Source organism: Leguminivora glycinivorella, chromosome Z, assembly GCF_023078275.1.
Source record: "Leguminivora glycinivorella isolate SPB_JAAS2020 chromosome Z, LegGlyc_1.1, whole genome shotgun sequence".
NCBI classification, from domain to species: Eukaryota; Metazoa; Arthropoda; class Insecta; order Lepidoptera; family Tortricidae; genus Leguminivora; species Leguminivora glycinivorella.
Window position 1 is genome coordinate 34,504,718 of NC_062998.1, and position 21,550 is coordinate 34,526,267.

General features: G+C 39.5%; 2 protein-coding genes across 2 annotated transcripts; both read left to right on the forward strand.

The window, feature by feature from the left end:
* Positions 1-102: 102 nt before the first annotated feature.
* LOC125240466 lies at positions 103-1,443 on the forward strand. Its single transcript, XM_048148358.1, has one exon. The coding sequence runs from the start codon at positions 103-105 to the stop codon at positions 1,441-1,443; it is 1,341 nt and encodes a 446-aa protein (XP_048004315.1).
* Positions 1,444-6,463: 5,020 nt separating this feature from the next.
* On the forward strand, positions 6,464-21,014 carry LOC125241964 (6-phosphogluconate dehydrogenase, decarboxylating). The gene is made up of 12 exons (XM_048150681.1): positions 6,464-6,601; positions 7,183-7,294; positions 7,380-7,494; positions 8,801-8,952; positions 9,463-9,555; positions 10,315-10,465; positions 11,274-11,384; positions 12,908-13,051; positions 14,077-14,231; positions 14,588-14,677; positions 19,376-19,576; positions 20,051-21,014. Exons 1-12 carry the CDS (start codon positions 6,594-6,596, stop codon positions 20,168-20,170), a joined length of 1,452 nt encoding a protein of 483 aa, XP_048006638.1. The 5' UTR covers positions 6,464-6,593; the 3' UTR covers positions 20,171-21,014.
* Positions 21,015-21,550: the final 536 nt, after the last annotated feature.

A 21,550-nucleotide genomic window follows, 5' to 3' on the forward strand; every position in this document is an offset into this window, starting at 1 on the left:
AGTGGTTCGATTTTTAGGTTATATTCCCGTAAATAAAACAACTTTCCTTATTTTCTAATCAGGTGGTGGTTTATTAATACATAAAACCAAAGGTTAGTTTAGATGGACGGCAACGAGAAGGAGAAGCCTCCAGACGAGGATGGTGATAACGGTATGGACTGGGAGAAATACACGCGCAAGCGTAACTTGGATTTATCACCAACCAAGCTGGAGCCTTCCCCCAAAAAAATTGTAATTGACCCGGCAGAGTCCGAAAAGCAGTCGGGTAATACAAATAGTGCAGTTGAGGAGCCCGGTACTAGTAGGATGGTCGAGTCTCATGCGAACAGTCAAAAAGAGTCAGTTGAAATAAACAAAAGTAACTCAACTGAATTTAACCCGCATCTATACAAACACCCCAGTCTAGACAGCAAATCACGAGAGTATGGTGCCAACGATGATGGACCTTTCATAGTGCATGTCTCTAGAGAGGCCGCCCCTTCCTCCAGTGCCACTCTAAAACCCATAAATGTAGGCCTTTTACTAACTCGGGCAAACGTCAATAACATCCAGAAGGACGGTGGCATTAAATCGGTGGGTCGCAACAGAGTAGCGGTCACTTTCTCCACAGCTGCGGATGCAAATAACTTCCTGAAGCACCCGCTTCTAGGCGAAAATAAGTTTATAGCTGATATCCCTTCATATCATGTATCTCGAATGGGAGTGGTGCGAGGAGTTCCTTCAGACTGGACTATGGAGGAATTGGTCAATGGAACGTCCCTTAGAGAAGGTAAAGGGAAGATCCTTAAAGCTCGTCGACTTCAACGGAAGATACTTAAAGATGATGGCTCCCCGTCATGGGTTCCGACTCAATCGGTAGTAGTAACTTTTGAGGGTCAAAGCTTGCCTGCCAAAATTTTTGCATACTACACCTCATTAGTTGTGGACGTGTATCAGCTGCCAATAATCCAATGTAGGAAGTGCCTCAGGTTTGGTCACATCCAAGCACAGTGCCGGTCTGATGCTAGGTGCTACAAATGTTCACAAAAACACCCTGGGGATGGATGTAACATTGCTCCTGAACATGTTAGATGTATATTCTGTTCCGGCAGACACTATGCGACTGACAAGACATGTAACGAATTTGGTCGGCAGAAAGCCATCAAACTGGCTATGTCTGAACAGAGTATTTCGTATGCAGAGGCAGCTGCTCAGTTCTCATCAGTACGCCGCCCATACTCTGACGTAGCGAGAGTCATGTTTGAGCAGATTCCAGACTCTTCTAGATCGTCCGAGTCACCCTGCCATACGTTTATTCCAACATCCCCGCCTACGACATCTTATCGTAAGACTATTTATCGGGCGCCCCGGGCGAGGGTCCCCTCTCCCCAGGTTATGACAGAGAGGCCCACAATAATATTGTTCGTACTCCCCCACCACAGCTCCCCAATGGCCAGGCCCTGAATGGTGCTTACAATAGAGTCACCCCTCAGGAGGACCTAATGGAGCTGTGTTTGAAGTTACTAACAAATATCATCGCCAAATGGAGCGACATTCTACCGAACGACGTTGCGCCTTTAATGGTCACACTTGCAGAGCGACTCACCTTTCATAATAGGTCACCAGGTCAACTTTTTACAATGGAATAGTCGGAGTATCATCCCAAAGAAACCAGAACTTACCCAGTTGATCAATGATCATGCTGTGTCCGTTGCGGCCATCTCGGAGACATGGTTACGTCCCGGGGCTCTTTTTAGAGTACCGGGGTTCTCGTGCCTCCGGGAGGACCGTAGTGACGGACGTGCTGGATGTGCGTTATTGATTAAACATTGTTACCCATTTTCTCAAATTTCTATCCCTCCCCACTCGGATGGGATTAATGCCGTAGCTGCAAAGGTTATGGGCATTAATTTCATCTCTGTATATATACCCCATACTGAGGTAGTTGATATAGACGAATTGCATTCTATTCTCTCATCTGTACCACACCCTCTGGTAATTCTAGGAGACTTCAATTGCCACAATATCTCTTGGGGATCATACCATTCCGATGCTTTTTCAACAGCTCTGCTGGATTTATTTGATGACATTAACGTGGGAGTCATTAACGACGGTACCCCCACGCATCGGGTTTACCCAGGTCAGAACCCCCAATCTGTTCTAGATCTGACTGTATGTTCGCCGAACCTATCGTCCTTGTTATCATGGAGGGTTTTGCGCCAATCATATGGTAGTGATCATTTTCCGATAATTATCACTAAACCAACGTCGATCCTCCCTACACCACCGCCAGAGCCGCTGCTGAAATACAAAATACAGTCAGCAGACTGGCCCAATTATGCTTTTTTTGTCGAAGAGAGTATCAAAGAGAGGAACCCCACTGAGATGGACCAAGAGGGAAAGTATACGTACTTCAAAAATATCATTTTGGAAGCTGCCGACAAATTTATCCCGAAAAAGAAGCCTGCCAGGGTTAAAATTCCTTCCCCCCATGGTGGAACGCAGATTGCACGACTGCCATCAAAAAAGAAACGATGCGGAGCGCCTCTTCAATGAATCCGGTAATTTGGACGATTACATTACTTTTAAAAAAGTTTCGGCTCATACAAAACGTTTCTTAGCAAAGGCTAAAAAGAGGGGCTGGAAGGGGTTCTGCGAGAGCCTATCTCCTAGAACCCCTCCATCTCTTGTATGGCGAAATATTAAGAGATTTAGGGGTTCATTTAATCCAGAATCTAAACCAACAATAGATTCCCCCTGGATGGCAGAATTCGCAGATAGGCTTGCCCCGCCAACTGTCCCTGAGGCGTCCTGTTTGATATCCCCCGCTGCCGCGTTCCTCCTGTTCTCTCGACCAGCCCTTCTCATTTTCAGAGCTTAACCTGGTAATTAATGGTTTAAGGAATACTTCACCTGGAGAGGATGGGATCCCATATTGTTTCCTGTCTAAGCTAAATACTCCCGGACAGGAATATCTGCTTGGCATCATAAACCATGCCTTTAACACAGGAGAGGTTCCAGCAGATTGGAAGTCCCAGGTAGTCATTCCTATCCTAAAGCCGTCTAAAAACCCAGACGAGGCTAATTCCTATCGACCAATCGCTCTTTCTGCAACAATGGGAAAGATATTAGAACACTTGGTTAAAAATAGGCTTGAATGGTTTGTGGAAAACAATGGAATTTTAGCAGACACACAGTTTGGTTTCCGAAAGGGGCGTAGCACTATGGATAGCCTAAACATTTTAACGAGTGATATTAGACTTACTTTATCAAAAAACGAATATCTGCTGGGATGTTTCCTCGACATCTCTGCTGCATATGACAATGTGCTTCTTCCGGTGCTCAGGGCTAAAATGCTACAACTGAGCATTCCCGCGAAGATTGTACACATTGTCACCTCGCTATTCATGGGCAGGTCTATCAAAATTAGACAAGGCAACTCCTATTGTCCTCCTCGGACTTTGTGGAGAGGTCTCCCTCAAGGATCGGTACTCAGCCCCCTTCTTTACAACATATACACATATGACTTAGAACAATCTGTCTTATCCTTTTGTAACATCTTGCAGTACGCTGATGATCTTGTCTTATATACGATGGCAAAGTCAATGGATAAAGCAACTGCTAGTCTGAACACGGCTCTGGGTTACCTTGGGGATTGGCTCGGTGACCATGGGCTTACTCTGTCTCCGACAAAGAGTTGTACTGTTACATTTAGCCGCAGAAGGAACATGCCAACAACTGATGTATACTATGACGGTGTCAGAATTCCGAGTAAGGAGTCTGTAAAGTTTCTAGGTGTTATTTTGGACCATAAAATGTCTGGCACTCTGCACCACAAATACATAATAGGTAAATGTGAAAAAAATATCAACATACTACGAGCACTGTCCGGGGTGTGGTGGGGTTCTCATCCTTATTGCCAGAAGTTACTATATAATGCCATCATACGCAGTCATATAGATTATGGGTCACTTTTAATGGAACCTTGCAATAAGGATGGCCTTGACAAACTAGACCTCATCCAGGCAAAATGCTTGAGGATTATACTTGGCGCTATGAGGTGTTCTCCGAAGAATGGCATGCAGGTAGAAAGTGTTGACCCTCCACTGGCTCTCCGCAGACAGTATCTTGCGGACAGATTCTTAATCAAGAGCAGCTCATACTATAGCCACTTGATGCTTCCACGCTTGTGGCCGCTGGCGCTGGAGGTCACTGAAAACAGATATTGGACTTTTAAAGTTTTCCCAAGAACAGTAATATCTTTTTCCAAATTAATTAATATCTACCCCAATTTATATAAATCCGGTACTAATCCCATATTTGAAGTAGCATTTGAAACCCTTATATATACTCCTAAAGTAATATTAGATATAGGCATTTTCAAAAATGATCCAGGAGCAAACAATAAATTCAATAAATTTTTAGAAAAATGGTCAAATTACTTACCGATGTTTACTGACGCTTCCAAGATGGATGCGACCAGTTGCGTGGGAGCAGCAGTGTGGATTCCTCGATACAATATAGCTCTCCCATTTAAATGTCCTCCACAATCTTCAATTTTTACAGGCGAAGCAGTTGCTATCCTTGAGGCTGTCAAATATGCAGAGACACACAACATTAGTAAAGCTATTATTTTTACTGATAGTAAAAGTTGCCTGCAGGCTATTATTGGCAACCAATTTAAAATGAAAATAAAGTTCCCTTTGATTTTAGAAATCAAAACCGTACTTCGCAGGTGTGAGTCAAAGGGTCTAACCATAGTTCTGAGTTGGATTCCTAGCCACTGTGGCATTAATGGCAATGAGATGGTTGATACATGGGCAAGGCAAGCTATCGACATTGGTTCAGTGAAATCGGTAATTTACAGTACTGACCTTTTGAGTGGCGCACTCGCAGACATGTTAACCACATGGCAGGAGCAATGGGATATCTCGAAATTGCAGACGGGCAAGCACTATGGATGTGTGCAACCTCGTATCACTCGGAAGCAGTGGTTCTATCGTTTTCGTAATTCTCCTAAATGGGTTATATCCACAATTTGCCGGTTACGATTGGGAAAAGTATGCACTCCGTTATTTCTGGCTATGATTGGTGTCCGCGCGAACTCATTATGCCAATGCGGGCAAGAGGAGGGTAACTTGGATCACATCTTCTTTTCTTGTTCAATGTGTAGCTACTCACTGTACGATGTATTGCCCGAAAGTGTACCACGACCTATATGCTTTAGCTCGCTACTTTGTTACATGGATTCGACCTTAACTTCTATCCTAATTAAATATTTACAAACAAATAACATTAAACTATAAATAACGTAAATTCATTCTCACTCTCGTCTATAATATTCTATTACTTCATTTATTCCTATTATACATGTAATATGGTTTTCTTTTCTTTCATTTCCCTCATGTTGGCATTACTAACATTCTGTCATCCGCTTCCCGCTTCTTCGCTAATCAATTTGTGTAAGTGTTGTCATGTGTTTGTCAGTGACGTTCATAACAAATGTTTTGTTTTAGGTTTTCCCTTCACATCCTTCATAAAAAAAAAAAAAAAAAAAAAATACCGAACATTCTCCTCACGTGTGAAAGTCAAAGCTACGATAACACCAAGCCAACACTGACATTGGCAAATTCACCCTGTGCAAATTGGCAGGGAGTAAAAGCCAAAGCAAAAAAAAAAAAAAAAAATTTTTTTTAAGATTATGAATTTTTAAGACTGTCTGTGGGAAGCCTTAGAGCTAATTACATCCAGCCGGTGGAGATGTCCAGCAAAATCACTCTTAGGCCGGCAACAGACGAGTCTCAATTTTCATAATCTTATAAAAAATTGTATGCAAACTGACACTGACAGATCTGTCAGTGTCAGTTTGCATCACGGAAGTATCAAGCTAGGAACATACTACGCGGACGTCCGTCGTAAAACGACCGCGACCGCGACCTATCAGTGTGCACGGAACAAAACATCCAGAGAGCCAGATTTCGATCGGACGTCCGTGCGCTCAAGGCCACGTCCGCGTCCGTCGACCGATAGTTTGCACGGTTAAGCTAGGAACACACTACGCGGACGTCCGTCGTAAATCGACCGCGGACGGGAATCTGGACAATGGAAATACACATAACCGTGCAAACTATCGGTCGACGGACGCGGACGTGGCCTTGAGCGCACGGACGTCCGATCGAAATCTGGCTCTCTGGATGTTTTGTTCCGTGCACACTGATAGGTCGCGGTCGCGGTCGTTTTACGACGGACGTCCGCGTAGTATGTTCCTAGCTTTATGTGTATTTCCATTGTCCAGATTCCCGTCCGCGGTCGATTTACGACGGACGTCCGCGTAGTGTGTTCCTAGCTTAACTAAAATACAATATTTTTTTGCATACAATTTTTTTTTCAGATTATGAAAATTAAGACTCGTCTGTTGCCGGCCTTACAACTTGTAGAAGATTTGTAGCGCTGGCAACACTATATAGTAACCACCACAAAACCACAGTGACTACGTAAAATGACAAGACATGCTTGACATTTTTGACATTGAGTTTACTGCCTTTCGGTCAGCGAAGTAGCTAGTGCAGTATTTATTAGTGAAATATTTTATTAAGTGTTAAATTAATTTAAACATGGCAGAGTAAGTACATATGTTTATCAATTATCTGTATAATTCACGATTTATAAGTTTGTATATTTTATCGATTTAACTTCAGAGCATGACTTGAACCTACATAATGTAAATTGTTACTTGTTTTAAATAATGCTTGATAACGTCGTGACTCTATGTTTAACATGTCCAACATTTGTATACATCTTAACTCCCATAAATATATGTAACATTATAACCTATTGAACCCTTCCATTTGAATATGATTGCCTGTAAATATAATTAAAAGTTGATACTTCTATGCTAAGTGATTAGGCATAAGTGGGGCATAAGTAAAGGTTTTTTACCTTGAAGGTTATCTGAAGGTGACTCTTATTTAAATGACTGGAAGTTGAGCAGTGTCAATCAGCATGTCACAGGGTAAAAGTTTACATTATTTTTTAGAATTGTATTTGGTTATATTTAAATATATAATTAAATACTACAGTTTAGTTCCACTATAATGCGAGCAATGTTAGGGATGAGGTAATACATTGAAACAATATAGATTGTTATTGTACTTGTAACAGGAAGTTTGTATTGTTTAATGAATTATTGCTTAATGATTGCAGACCAAAGGCTGACATTGCCCTAATTGGGTTAGCTGTGATGGGCCAGAATCTCATACTCAACATGGATTCTAAAGGATTTGTAGTATGTGCATTTAACAGAACAGTTGCCAAGGTATGTATAATATTTTTTACCAATGTCATTGTAAATAATATTAATAAGTGTGGTTTTCCTTTTCTTATTAAAATATGTTTTACAGGTGGATCAATTTCTTGCCAATGAAGCAAAGGGAACAAAAATTATTGGAGCTAAGTCATTAGAGGACATGGTTTCAAAACTCAAAAAGCCAAGAAAAGTGGTCATTTTGGTAAAAGGTAATCTAAAACATTATAAGTAGAACCATGAAACCTCTTTGATGAATATTTGCCACTCAACAGAATATTAGAGAAGGTCATTTGAGTGAAAAAAAGTACCTCTTGCATTCAATCAGAAGTTAATTATTACTCTTACCTGTAAACCCTATGACATTATAATCATAGCTGGGCATTAACTCGTTAATCCGTTAATCGTTAATTAACGAAGTTAACATTTCGATTAACGGATTAACTTTTAAGTTAACTTTAAAAAATGTTAACGGATTCGTTAACTTCCGCTAAATTTAATCGAGTCCGTTAATCGTTAATCCAGCATCGCAAGCGGCTGGCTGCGCCGTGAAAACCACCTTCTTACTGCTACTGTAAAAGCTACGGCAAAACCTAGGATTTATCAGTAAAAGCAGATCCGTCGGTTATAAACAGTCTAAAGACCAATTGGCGACTTTGGATCACTTATTCGAGATCTTCTAAATCTTATTAGGCGGGCTAGATCGATCACTAACCTGGGAATAGAGTGCAACCATCAGTCATGACAGACAAATCGCGCAACCAATGCATTGATAACCTAGGATTTAACCAACCAACGGCGTTAAAAGCCCGATGAGACCGTAATTATTACATTTAGGGGATTTACCGATTGGCGTCACAGGTTTTAATGGTTTTTGGTGGATACTTAGTAAATAGAAATACATAATACCTACAGTGAAGTCCTATTTTTATGACGTGTTAACGGATTATCAATTAACTTTTACTTCCGTTAAATCTACCGAGATGTATCGCTTTAACGATTAACGAAGTTAACTTTTTAAGTAACGGATTAACGATTATCGAAGTTAACTATTTGATTAACGGTGCCCAGCTATGATAATAATCATAAACCATCTAAAGTAGTTTATATATCTTACTAGCTTTCAGTAATAATACCTATTGACAACAATAAAAAAATAATTGTTAATAATCTCAGGTGGAAAAATATAGGTAAAAGAATAGTACAATCTACCAATTATAGAAACAAGTTATTTCAATAACTTAACCCTTTATAGGACAATTGTGTAAAAAAATAACCTTACAAGAACATATTTCTTATTATTTTCTTGTACAGTCAACCAACTGGAACCCTAGGCCACTCTACATGTGAAAATGACAAGCAGTAAGAGATTTCTTACAATCTGATTTATAATGTCACTATGACATAGTTCTACAGTGGCCTAGGGTTCCAATTGGTTGACTGTACATACAGATTTTTAAATAGTACATATCTGAGAATAAAAAGAGGTATGGTAATTATTTTTTAATTCTTTTACAGCTGGTGCAGCAGTGGATGAATTTGTTTCAAAATTGGTTCCTTTATTGGAGAAAGGTGACATAATAATAGACGGTGGTAACTCTCAATACATGGACACACAGCGCTGGTGCAAGGAACTGAAGCCCACTGGGATACACTATGTGGGGATGGGTGTAAGTTAACATGTATATTATTATATATGAAAGAAAATAATAGAATGAAAGAATTGCAAAGATTTATTTACTGTAAAGTGTATTTATTTAACAAGCTTAAAAGTTTTGATTTTGGACATGTGTTTAATTTTGAATCACCTTTATAAGATATTGCAAACAGAAAAAGATATAAAAATGTTACAAGTCAAAATTGGTTTACTACTTTACACCACAGCTAGTAGAATTGACTGGATTTATAGTGTGTAATCACAAAAGTACCTAAGTATTTTGACTATGATATAATAAATTATGATGAAATTATTGAAATTGTCATGATTAGTCAATACCAACAACAACACTCTTAACTAACCATTGGTAGACTTTATGCCCTTGTAATAAGGGTTACATATGTACAGCTAACAGTGTTGCCGATGGAAAGCAGTAGCATGTAAAAGTCAGTGTTGTTTGAGTAATAATGAATAATGTGATGTTAGAGTAATGAATGATGGAGGAAACGTTGCGTTGTTGCAGGTGAGTGGCGGGGAGGACGGCGCGCGGTACGGGCCGTCGCTGATGCCCGGAGGCCACCCGGCCGCCTGGCCCCATGTCAAGCCTATATTCCAGGTATGTCTCTAATCTTAACCAATTATGCGTACCTCAAGTTGCTTACAATTTTCTCAAGTTATGCCATATTATCAGGCGGTCTAGTCCATACTTGACGTCGCGTTTGATGTATGGACTCGCGCGCGAGAACGCAAGTTGTGCTAAGCCGCAAGGTCTCTAAAACGTAAGTTTCGTACGTCTGTCGAAATTTTCAAGTGTCATATATATGCGGGGCGTCCCAAGACTATATGTAAATAGATAGGATATTTTGCTGAAAGAAGACTATATGTTATTTTTAAAATAAACAATAATCAATACTATTCTACAAATTACTTGCACTATTTGCGACTCGAACTGAACCGATTTATTTGAGTGTAATCTGGGGTAACATATTACTTTTAAAGTATGATCCCTGAAAAATGTTAGATTTATTACATCCTTTCTACGATATTTAAGGTACTTTTCCGTCATGTCTCATAGTTTTGTGACACCCTACCTGTGTATTGAAAACGTTGTACATACGATACACAACGGTAATTTGCAATGCGTACATAATATAAAGATTATGGCTGGTTCTACTGTCACGCGGACCGTCCGCGCGGAGCGATCTTCACGACCAATTTGTATAAAGTTCCAGATGTTGTCGTTCGCGCGGACCCGTCCGCTTTACTCTAAAACGCTCCCTAAACTTAATACACATTAGCCCGGCGCGGATCGTTCCGGTCGGTCCGCGTGACACTAAAAGCAGCCTATATGTAAAACGTCCTGGTTTCCGCGTAGGCCATCTGCGCTAAAGCGAACAACGAGCCCTGCTGCGACTGGGTGGGCGAGGACGGCGCCGGACACTTCGTCAAGATGGTGCACAACGGCATCGAGTACGGCGACATGCAACTCATCTGCGAAGCCTACCATCTAATGAAAGACGTTTTAGGTATTTACTTTATTCGTTATTATCACATCCAGTACTTTTGACGACCGGTCTGGCCTAGCGTGTAGTGACCCTGCCTGCTACGCCGCGGTCCCGAGTTAGAATCTCGGTAAGGGCATTTATTTGTGTGATGAGCACAGATATTTGTTCCTGTGTCATGGATGTTTTCTATGTATATAAGTATTTGTATATTATGTAAAGACCTATATAACTCCATCTAGACGGATTAAGTCTAAGAAAAAAACGTACCTCAGTACCATATAGATAAAGGTACGGTGACTTAGATGGCGTTACACCTTCGAGGTACGCTCGGCTAGATGGCGCTAATATTAAAATTTGACATTTTAAAACATATCAAGCTCAGAATATGGGCCAAATTGTCAAAACTGAGGTTCAAAAGTTTTAAGCCTGTGTGAAGAGATGGCAGTCTAATGCACTGTGATTAGTTGATTACACATTTTGCTTTGACAGTAACGCTCTTTAATACTCTATCCTCTTTGATTATGTATATCGTTGTCTGAGTACCTGCAAAACAAGCCATCTTGAGCTTACCGTGGGACTCAGTCAATCTGTGTAAGACTGTCCTATAACAATATTTATTTATTTATTTTGCCTGCAATTATCTGCTCAGCCTGTCTGTGTACCTAGAAATACCTCTTGATGAATACTTTTATTTATACCTTTCATAAAAGTCTGTACCACTCCCTAAAACGAACTATAAAAATTTACGTCGCTCAATTTGGAAACATGAGTGTCATCATGTGGTCATTGAAATTGTAATCGAACGTACTCGCATTATTAACATTTTCAGGTATGGAACAAGGTGAAATGGCGCAAGTGTTCGAAGAGTGGAACAAAGGCGAACTAGACTCCTTCCTTATTGAAATCACCAGAGATATTCTCAATTTCAAGGATTCCGACGGTAAGAACTGTGTGGGAAAACCGAATGTTATATTACAGCAGAAAGCATTTAGCAGAAACTAATTAGTTGAAGATAATGTTTGGGCTAAAGGCATTAGGTAATATATCCTGAGTCATGGTTGAAGTGATTGATAAAATCAAATATGGATAAGGATGTCTGTTATCGGAGATATCTTAACGTTATAGATATAATTAACATTGTATAAGATGATACCTTTATTTGTTACATAGCACATTATGCATGATAGGGATTTTTTATTCTTTTGGCATTCATCATTTATGTGCCGATTCGTAATTGACTTTCATTCTTGGAATTACCGTATAGACACCACGTACAAGTTACATTTTGTTGATCGTCGAAATACCGACTTATGTATATCTATTAAATACTCGTTTATGTATTCCAGCGCTTCTGAAATGTGTACAGTCGGCATTAGTTATATCGGAGCGGTCAAGGGCTCACAAATAACGCCTCTATTCATACATTATGGCCGCTTCCGCTTCACGCTGAGAGTCGCCCCACATCTAGCGTCTCCCGAGCGTAGCGTCATCAAAGCCTGACGCTGCGTTGGCGCGACGTCGACGCGACGTCTTTTTAGGGTTCCGTAGTCAACTAGGAACCCTTATAGTTTCGCCATGTCTGTCTGTCCGTCCGTCCGTCCGTCCGTCCGCGGATAATCTCAGTAACCGTAAGCACTAGAAAGCTGAAATTTGGTACCAATATGTATATCAATCACGCCAACAAAGTGCAAATATAAAAAATGGAAAAAAATGTTTTATTAGGGTACCCCCCCTACATGTAAAGTGGGGGCTGATATTTTTTTTCATGCCAACCCCAACGTGTGATATATTGTTGGATAGGTATTTTAAAATTAATAAGGGTTTACTAAGATCGTTTTTTGATAATATTAATATTTTCGGAAATAATCGCTTCTAAAGGAAAAAAAGAGCGTCCCCCCCCCCTCTAACTTTTGAACCATATGTTTGAAAAATATGAAAAAAATCACTAAAGTAGAACTTTATAAAGACTTTCTAGGAAAATTGTTTTGAACTTGATCTTGATAGGTTCAGTAGTTTTTGAGAAAAATACGGAAAACTACGGAACCCTACACTGAGCGTGGCCCGACACGCTCTTGGCCGGTTTTTTTATACAGTTGGCCCGACGCTACGCTCGCGAGACGCTATATGTGGGGGGACCCTGAAAGTGACCCCCCTCCTCTCACCCGCCCTCGGTTACCTCAGCTACCGCCTGTCAAAAATGAGAACAGTCAACATGTAATATCTCACTCATACAATCATGGTACTCGTTCACCTACACGACCATAGAAAGTGTGCTTCTTTCATATATTTGATCGCCAGTGTCCGAGATGTGCCTCTATTTGTGTAGGCGTTAGAATGCGTGTTGAGATATTTTTGGGGACCTCGGGTGTGCCGACAGCCCGACATATCTGATGGCGACTGCAAATGATAAAGCAATGTACATAATGTGACTAGTACCTAATGACAACGGTCCATACGCCGCAGGTAAATACTTGTTGCCGAAGATCCGCGACTGCGCCGGGCAGAAGGGCACGGGCAAGTGGACGGGCATCAGCGCGCTGGAGTACGGCGTGCCGGTCACGCTAATCGGCGAGGCAGTGTTCGCGCGCTGCCTGTCCGCGCTCAAAGGTCAGTGTCCGCGCTCAAAAGGTCAGTGTCCGCGCTCAAAAGGTCAGTGTCCGCGCTCAAAAGGTCAGTGTCCGCGCTCAAAAGATCAGTGTCCGCGCTGTAAAGTTACTGTCCGCGCTTTGAGACCCTGTAACCTCAGGGTGCTTGGATTAGTTGCAAATCGATCGGCAAAGTTATCTCTACCAATACGGAAACGTGGTGCCTTATAGCCATTTGCGTTTCGTTCGTTAGTTTCACTAGAATTATATTGATCCTATGAACTCTTAAATGCATAGTTATGTTCATATATTTTAGTAGTTATGTTCAAAATTCGATTTTGAAAAAATCTGTCAAGGTCATGCATTTAAAAAAGTTAAGACCTTGCTTGTCAGAACAAAAAAGTTTCCGCGTTTCGTTTTCAACACAAGCCTTCTTGAGCTTACCGTGGGACTAAGTCAATCTGTGTAAGAACGTCCTATAATATTTCAACACAAGCCTTCGCGTTAGAAAGAGACAAAAAGTAGCCGTGACTTAAAAATCACGTCAATTCGTCGCTCCGTTTTGCCGTGAAGGACGGACAAACAAACAGACAGACACACTTTCCCATTTATAATATTAGTATGGATTAGTATGGATTTATGTAGGATGCGAGGATAGGAACGTATGGAGTGAATGAATGAGCGATAAACTGAACTGAAGAATGAACGGCGTGCGAAAGAGAGAGAATGATGGTGAATGTCAGTGTGTGCGAAAGGGATGGCAAAACGCCACAGGGGATTTTGAAATTGTAACGGAGAGACGGATTTGAGACGTGCTATGATAAAGTGAGATTTTATTGTGTTTTGCGAAATAAATAACATATTCCAAGATTTGCGTTTATTTGAGTCCGCCCTACCCACATTTATTTATATTTATTCCGCAGCCTATATTTTGGCCTAAGTCTAGGCACAAAGTATGATGAAAAATTTGTTCGATTGGTTCAAAATGCATGAATAGCGCCATAGGCACATAGCCAACTAATGAAAGAGTACACCTATTATTTGTAGAGGAGCGAGTAAAGGCGAGCGGGGTTCTTCCTGGCGCGTCGGGCAAGTTCACGGGCGACAAGAAGGCGTTCCTGGAACACCTGCGCAAGGCGCTGTACGCCAGCAAGATCATCTCGTACGCGCAAGGGTTTATGCTGCTGCGGGAGGCCGCTAAGGTGAGATGATGACCATTTTATTAACTTCTTTGAAGGGCAGCGAGCAAAGGCAAGAGGCGTTCTAAACTTTCCTTTTGCAAAAAATAAAACGTGGTTAATTTTCTTACTTAAGCAGTATCTACCCTAATTTGAATTTCTAAAAATAACGAAGAATATTAAAAGTAGAAATTTTCATACTTCGTAATATTTAGAGCGCTTTTTGAAGTAGGTAAAGATTTCATTACTATCGTTTTTTTTATTTAAATATTTTCAACACCACACTGAATCTATATTTTTTTGCTATGCAGATAAAAAAAAAGTAGGTAAAAGACAAAACTACACTTTTTTTCTAATAAATATAATTTTTTCTGCCTCAGGTGCACCAATGGAACCTGAACTACGGCAGCATCGCTCTCATGTGGCGAGGCGGCTGCATCATCAGGAGCGTGTTCCTTGGCAACATCAAGGTACGACATCTAACACTTTTCGACCCGGCAGTCTTACAATGCCATAGATAGACAGACATGAGTCACACAAGTATACAGACATATTAAAATAAAGAAAAATATATAAAAACTGTATTTTTTGAATATATTGCATTATCAAGGTCTATTAACTAAATTTCATCAAATATGAGAGAGATATAATATTATTTTTAAATAACGCAATGCATGAAACGTAAAGTATGTTCCGTTTCATACATTGTTTATTTAAAAGTAACATAATTTTTCTCTTGTATTTGATGGAATCTATTTAATATCACTGATAATGCAATATATTCAAAAAAGTATAAAGTCAAAGTATAAATTATTTTTCATAAATATTTTGCGAATATAGTATGCGTAATTCAGAATTTTTGGAAGTGTCACCGAACTCATCTAAGGTGGAAAATAGTATAAGAGAATACATACATACACACATATGTACATAAACTCGTGCCTGTATTCTCAGAAATGGTAGGTAGAACAGAAGAAACTGCTCAAACCTCATTGGCAGTTAGCGATAAAGGTTTGTCAACCGAAAACGAAAATCAAAGAATGCCTGTTTAAAAAGTAATTATAAACGTAATTAATTATTTCATAGAAATTCGTTTTTAAAGTAACACTTGCACGGTCTGTGGTATTACAATCGCTGCAGGGTTATCTCGGTCTGAGTAATGATTAAATAATCATTAAAATCGTACGCTTTAAATAGGGCATTATAGGTCATTAGATAATATGAAAATTCACATGAACTTTCACGATTATGCCTTTTGTTTTATTGTAAACGCCAGTTGTTACTGTTAGGCATAATTTTACCTAGTCGGTTATGCAACTCAGTCGCAGTATCAATTCGCGTGACCGTAATGACATTGACATTGTGATAAGTTCAAGAGTGTAGGTCAATCAAAATATCGATGACAAAGTCAAATGGCCGAGCTACATTGAGATTTCACACAGTGCTGTATTACACAAGCATTTGAGACAGGTCTCTTGGATAGATCAGTTTGAAGACGCGGCTCATAATACGATGTGGATATTGACTTCATTCACACCTTAATGCAAGTAAAATTTGAATAAATTTTGCTGCAATACATGGATATAAAATTAATGAATAAGAAAACGCAATCATAAAATCGCCATCATAAAATTCCTCGTGAAAGTCATTATCACAGTCAGGTCACGATGGTCTTTAGCGCCATACAAGCTACTGCCGCTTAATTTTTATAAAAACTGGATAGATAATGACATTTTATTTACTCATATAACCTGGCAACAAAATTGCACAAATATCTCTAGAGAAATTGAAAGTGAAGGAGAATAAAAAAATCTACTCGAGTTAAGTGATAGACCATATTGCACAGGTCCACTAAACATGCCTACCTATTAGAGGTGTGCGCCGGTGGCTAAATCGTCGGCGGCGGCGTCCGGGCCAAAAATGGCCGGCGGCGTCGGCGTAATCGGCGTGATCGGCGTAATTATTAAAAACATTTAATATTTAAAAAAAAACGGCATTTCTATAACCGGCGTTACAAAGTACATAAATAAACTTTTTATCATGAGTCCTGTGTCACAATTTCATGTTCTAATGAAGATTTTAGCAATATTAATAGCAAATTATTTCATTTTCGACTCGAAATTTGTCACTAACTTGATATGAACCGCCGCCGCCTCCGGGATTTTTTGGCATGCCGCCGCCGCCGATTATTAAACGGCGTGACCTTGGTGATTACTAAACTGCTCAAACTTGGTATTTGTATTTGCACTATTTGGATATATTTTTGGACTTTTTTATGCAATATTTGTTACAATTTCCCAATAAACTTTACTATGAATAAAATATTTGTTATTCAGCAGTAAGAAAGACGAGGGACTTCAGTACCTATGAAGTTCTTAATGGCATGCATTTTGCTCTGCCTTACGTCTTGACTATAACCAAATGGTTACAGCGCCTACGAAAATACCAGATCTGTAGAGCCAAGACTCTCTCTGTTGGATCTTCAGCTATTTTTCCATCTGGATGACTACCATGTATTATTCAAGATTTCAGGGCTCCTCGAAAAATACTTATCTTAGCATCGCGTCGGCAAACTGCTTATATCCACTGTGTGTAGAACTATAGTTTGCAATGGAACGCGATGTTTTTTTGCGTCCTAGGTACTCATAGAGGTATACTACCCAGGTTGGCTTCACTTTGCGTGATCTTAATTTTGTTGCTGATCTGGTTTTGCAGGAATTGAAGCTTTTCATTATAATTTTGTGTGGTTACAACTATCGGTAAGTGCCAACCTTCATTTAATCGTAGGTATCTTGTTTATTATGTAGCCCACTGCTGGGCAAAGGCCTGTCCTTTTTATACCCACTCATTACAGTTTGCTGTCCGCTCCCGCCAGTCATTATAAAAATGCATCGAGGTCGTCCTTTTATCTCTTTTGGACTTTCCCGGCCTGGCTGCGGTAGCTCGGTAACCATTTGTTGATACTTTGGACTACCAATCCGGGTATCTAATTCTATCGCATTAACAGATGGAAAATTAATCAGTGCTGACATTGCTGCACGACGCAAAAAACAAAACCAATTTTCTGGATCAACTATCTGCATCAAATTTGTATGCCGAGAGCTATATGCTGGACATCCGTTGCCACCATAGTTGTTTGTAAAAAGCTCTTTTTTTTCTCAACACTCATCAATTGACTGGGCACAATGGAATTCCTGTGGTTGTGCTGATGATGTGTGTTCCTCCGATTATTATTGGGGGGTATTGTGGGCCTTTCCGCGTCACGCCGACCAGCAGTGATCTATTGTGACGGCTCTTTGTGATTAAATAACCTTACTCATGCCCGTTGAATCCAGGAAGTTCCAGATTTTTTGGACTGTAAGGTCTTGTACCTCATAGGGTTGCAGTGCTCCTCCGATGCTAAGACCTCTTTACCAGCTTCCAAAGGTCCTCATAAAGAAATTTAGTGCCTTGCAGATTCATGGTAATTTAGAAAATAAATTATTTAATGGAAGCCAACAAAGATAAAAAAATATTTTGTGCTATCAACGGATAATTATTAGGGTAATCAGTGTTTTTCCCTATCCCGTGTTCATTTACATGTGTTATTTAACTCACTGTTTATATCAAAGTATACGTATGATTTGTATATAAGGAACATCTCTTAAGTCCCCGTGTACTTATACAAGTATGTACAAATTAAATTCGAGTTTTGAACTCTTATATAAAAGAAAGTTCCAAATTCAAAATCGGAAAAAATGGCCCGGGACTTACGAGGTTCAATTCAAGGTCACGCTAAATTCCCGCCAGAAACACGTCGCCACCGCCGATTTTTGGCAAACGCCGTTGCTGATCAATTTTTAAACGGCACACACAGGATGAATAACACAGAACAAGCCAAAAATAGGAATTATTTTCACGTCTATCTCACGCCGATTTCACGCCGGTGAAATGATCGGCGGCGTCGGCGTGGCAAAAATCACCGGCGGCGTACGCCACGCCGGTCGGCGCACACCTCTACTACCTATAGCGTGATTTTCTAAGTAGGTACCTACTAGCCAAAATTTTTATTATTATTATATTATGGGACCAATGCTTGAACCATTGAATTTTTTTTTCATGATTTCAGCATTAGTCCCATGATAAAAGTTGTTCATTGTGACCTCAAAAGTCACTATGCAAAGTTTGGCTAGTACCACAGATTATTAATAAGTTACTAACGTAACAGATCCTTCACAGACAAATACCTACAATTTATTTAACTAATATTAATAAGTTACTACGTAAAAGTCAGTAAGAATAGTAGGTACGTGCCACGCGACTGCATAGGCGGACGCGTTGCGCCTCTCGGCCACTTGTTACATCGAGGCAAATGCCTGTGGGTAGGTACTTAAGAGGGCTTTCATATTAAAAATAGTGAAATCGCAACCGAGCGCTCGATCATACCGTGTGTGGTATCAAATTAAAGGGCTTTGCGAGTAGTTTATAAATATATATCACATTATAGGACTTTTTCTACTTGGTCTAACAAAATATGAGAAAATGTCCAAAAGTGGTAATAATTGTACCGGTGAAGGCTCGTTTTCAAAAAATTGGCAAAAATCAATAATAGCAATTTATAATCACTAAGACATAACAGCAATTTAAGTTAACGTTGCAGATTAATTTAGTACAAAACTTACTTCGATGTGATGTAGATTTTCAAAGAAATTGTCACTTAATTTTAGGTAATTTCTGAAAAATTGAATTCGCCTTAGGCTAGTTTACTCTTTTTCAAAAACTTAAAATAAAAATCTAGTCTGAAATGATTGTGGTACAGGATATACGAATTATAAATTTACCCGTTTTAATATTCAAAATTGTCCAAATTTTACAAATAAGACCGACTGATTCAGCTCTATACGTGCGTTTTTCTAAACGTGCATTAGAGAAAAATTCATAATTAATTTAGTAATTTAGTTTTCAAAAATCCAGTCTTATAAAAATCAAGATAATAAGATGATCTAACTGGAACTTGAATTAAATAAATCTATTGGATAACGGAAAGTGTAGTATTTCACCGACTAAAACTATCAATTTTACATTCTTTTGACGTTTTTTTTTAAAGCAGCCTTAACGCGCAACCGCGAGCGAGTGACGTAGCCCTGCTAGTACGTACAAAATCACCCTGTAGTGTACATTTTGTTCAGGACGCGTTCACGAAGAACCCTCAGCTGTCGAACCTGCTCCTGGACCCCTACTTCACGAAGCACATCGGCGCGTCGCAGGAGTCGCTGCGGCAGGTGGTCGCGCAGAGCGCGCTGGTAGGCGTGCCCGCGCCGGCCTTCGGCGCCGCGCTCGCCTTCTACGACGGCTACCGCGCTGGCGTGCTGCCCGCTAACCTGCTACAGGTAACATACCGCTTATGAACTTACTACTTTTTCAGTGTGATGTAACGTAAATCATAATATTTTCTCGCTGTTACTTGCTTTAACAGGGCTATTGTGTTCCAATAATATACAAATTAGATATATCTTAGTGATTTTTTATGGAGAAATCTCAACTCAAAAATCACTCTAAATTGACCACTACACTAATTGACTACTACTTGATTGATTGTATATGACCACTACATGCAATAAATTCAAGTTTTGGCTCTTTTACTTGCAAATTAAGATCAACGTTTTATACTGTGTTTAAGGCCAAAGTGCCTAAACAATGCCAATTACGCTTCGTAAAAGTATCCTAGCCAAACGGGCAAGCACGGTCGCATTTTAACTAGGAAATTTTGTTCTGGGAGTCTCCAGTACCCACATTATGATCACTTAAAGCCAATTATTTGGTTCGTGTATCTGCAACGTATATTCAGAGTTGTTGTGTTCCAGGCCCAGAGAGACTACTTCGGTGCTCACACCTATGAGCTGGCGTCGAAGCCGGGCGAGTTCATCCACACCAACTGGACTGGCCACGGCGGCAACGTGTCCGCTTCCACCTACAGCACGTAGACTATATTTTATACGGTCCACTGCACACAAACGGCTCAGCCAGGCGTCATCCGACCGGCGATCGGAACTTCTTAACTATTTTAGAGTGTTTGTTGCTAAAACTATTTAAATAAATAATAAAATGTTGACTGGCTATAGTTGTCGCTGCTACCGCCATTTCTGGTCATGCAGTGTCGTGGTTGAGCCGTTGTAAGTATATTTTTCGAGGGTAAAACCAGCATTATGACAATTTTATGATAAAAGTCTACATTTTGTAAACCGTATCTGAATGACGCAATCTAATTTACTACTACACAAACAATTTAGCTGGCTCCTGATTTTTTGGGTTTAAAACTCTAATAACAACAGAGTTGTATTTTTAGACAGCATCAGAATGTCTGTATCTTAGCAAACCATCATTGCATTGACCGCAAACAACATTATTTAATTTATTTATTACATTGCAGTCTTGACTTTTGATACTGTTTTTTTTTTAGTATATATTTGTAAAAATATTGTAAGGGATCTGGCATTAATGTCAAAGTAAGTAATTTTTGATACAATCTGATTATAATATTGTAAGTGTAAACCATTGTTGAATGTTGGTATTGAATGAAAACAATACATCTGTTTTAAGTGTACAGTTTTGTGTGTTTTGAAATCAATCCTAAACTTTATTTATTTATTTATTACAATCATTCCAATAACATTCCTTTGTCAGTCGTACACTGAAGACATGACTTTGTTATTCAATATGGTGAATGGTAAATTATGGGGTGAAAACATGTATAATGTTATTGTGATAACATAAGTGATATAGTGCTTCCTATATGATATTTTTTTAATAAATATATTTTATTAAAAAGTTTTTTTAATGCATGTGCGTGGCCATGTGCTCCATAGAGTATATTGAATAGATGTGCTCACTAGGTATTAGAGAAAGAGATCCTCTGTTGCTATATGTTTATAACCCTATTTGCATGGACACTTGTCTTGACCCATAGAAGTCCGACACTTACAATAGCCTAATACTACTGTAGAAAAGTACTAAGGTCAAGTGACTTGTTTTTCTTTAATTTTTTGGACCAAGATTCAAAAAACATACTTTAAAGTTGTTAATACCTACTTCAATCATTCTATCTTCTATTATTTCACCTAATAAACACGCCATAGGCCGATAGTCCACTCTTGGTCCACTATCATACGTCCTAATTGTGCTCAGCTGAACAAAATGTACTACAACATGCGTACGTACAACTCTGTGGCCCACAAACGCAAAACTTTGGTTTTAAGGCATAGTATGTAGGTATAATTATGTTACTCTATGGTTTACGATTTGTGACGTTTAATGTATAGGATTAGGGACTGTTTCTTTCTATTCTCCATGGTATTTTGGCATGT

Excerpts from the sequence above, each read along its gene's own strand:
- LOC125240466 (XM_048148358.1), top strand. The coding sequence starts at position 103 with ATGGACGGCAACGAGAAGGAGAAGCCTCCAGACGAGGATGGTGATAAC.
- LOC125241964 (XM_048150681.1), top strand. Across the intron at positions 8,953-9,462 it reads TACACTATGTGGGGATGGGT|GTGAGTGGCGGGGAGGACGG; the intron begins GTAAGTTAACAT and ends GCGTTGTTGCAG. Across the intron at positions 14,678-19,375 it reads TGTTCCTTGGCAACATCAAG|GACGCGTTCACGAAGAACCC; the intron begins GTACGACATCTA and ends CATTTTGTTCAG.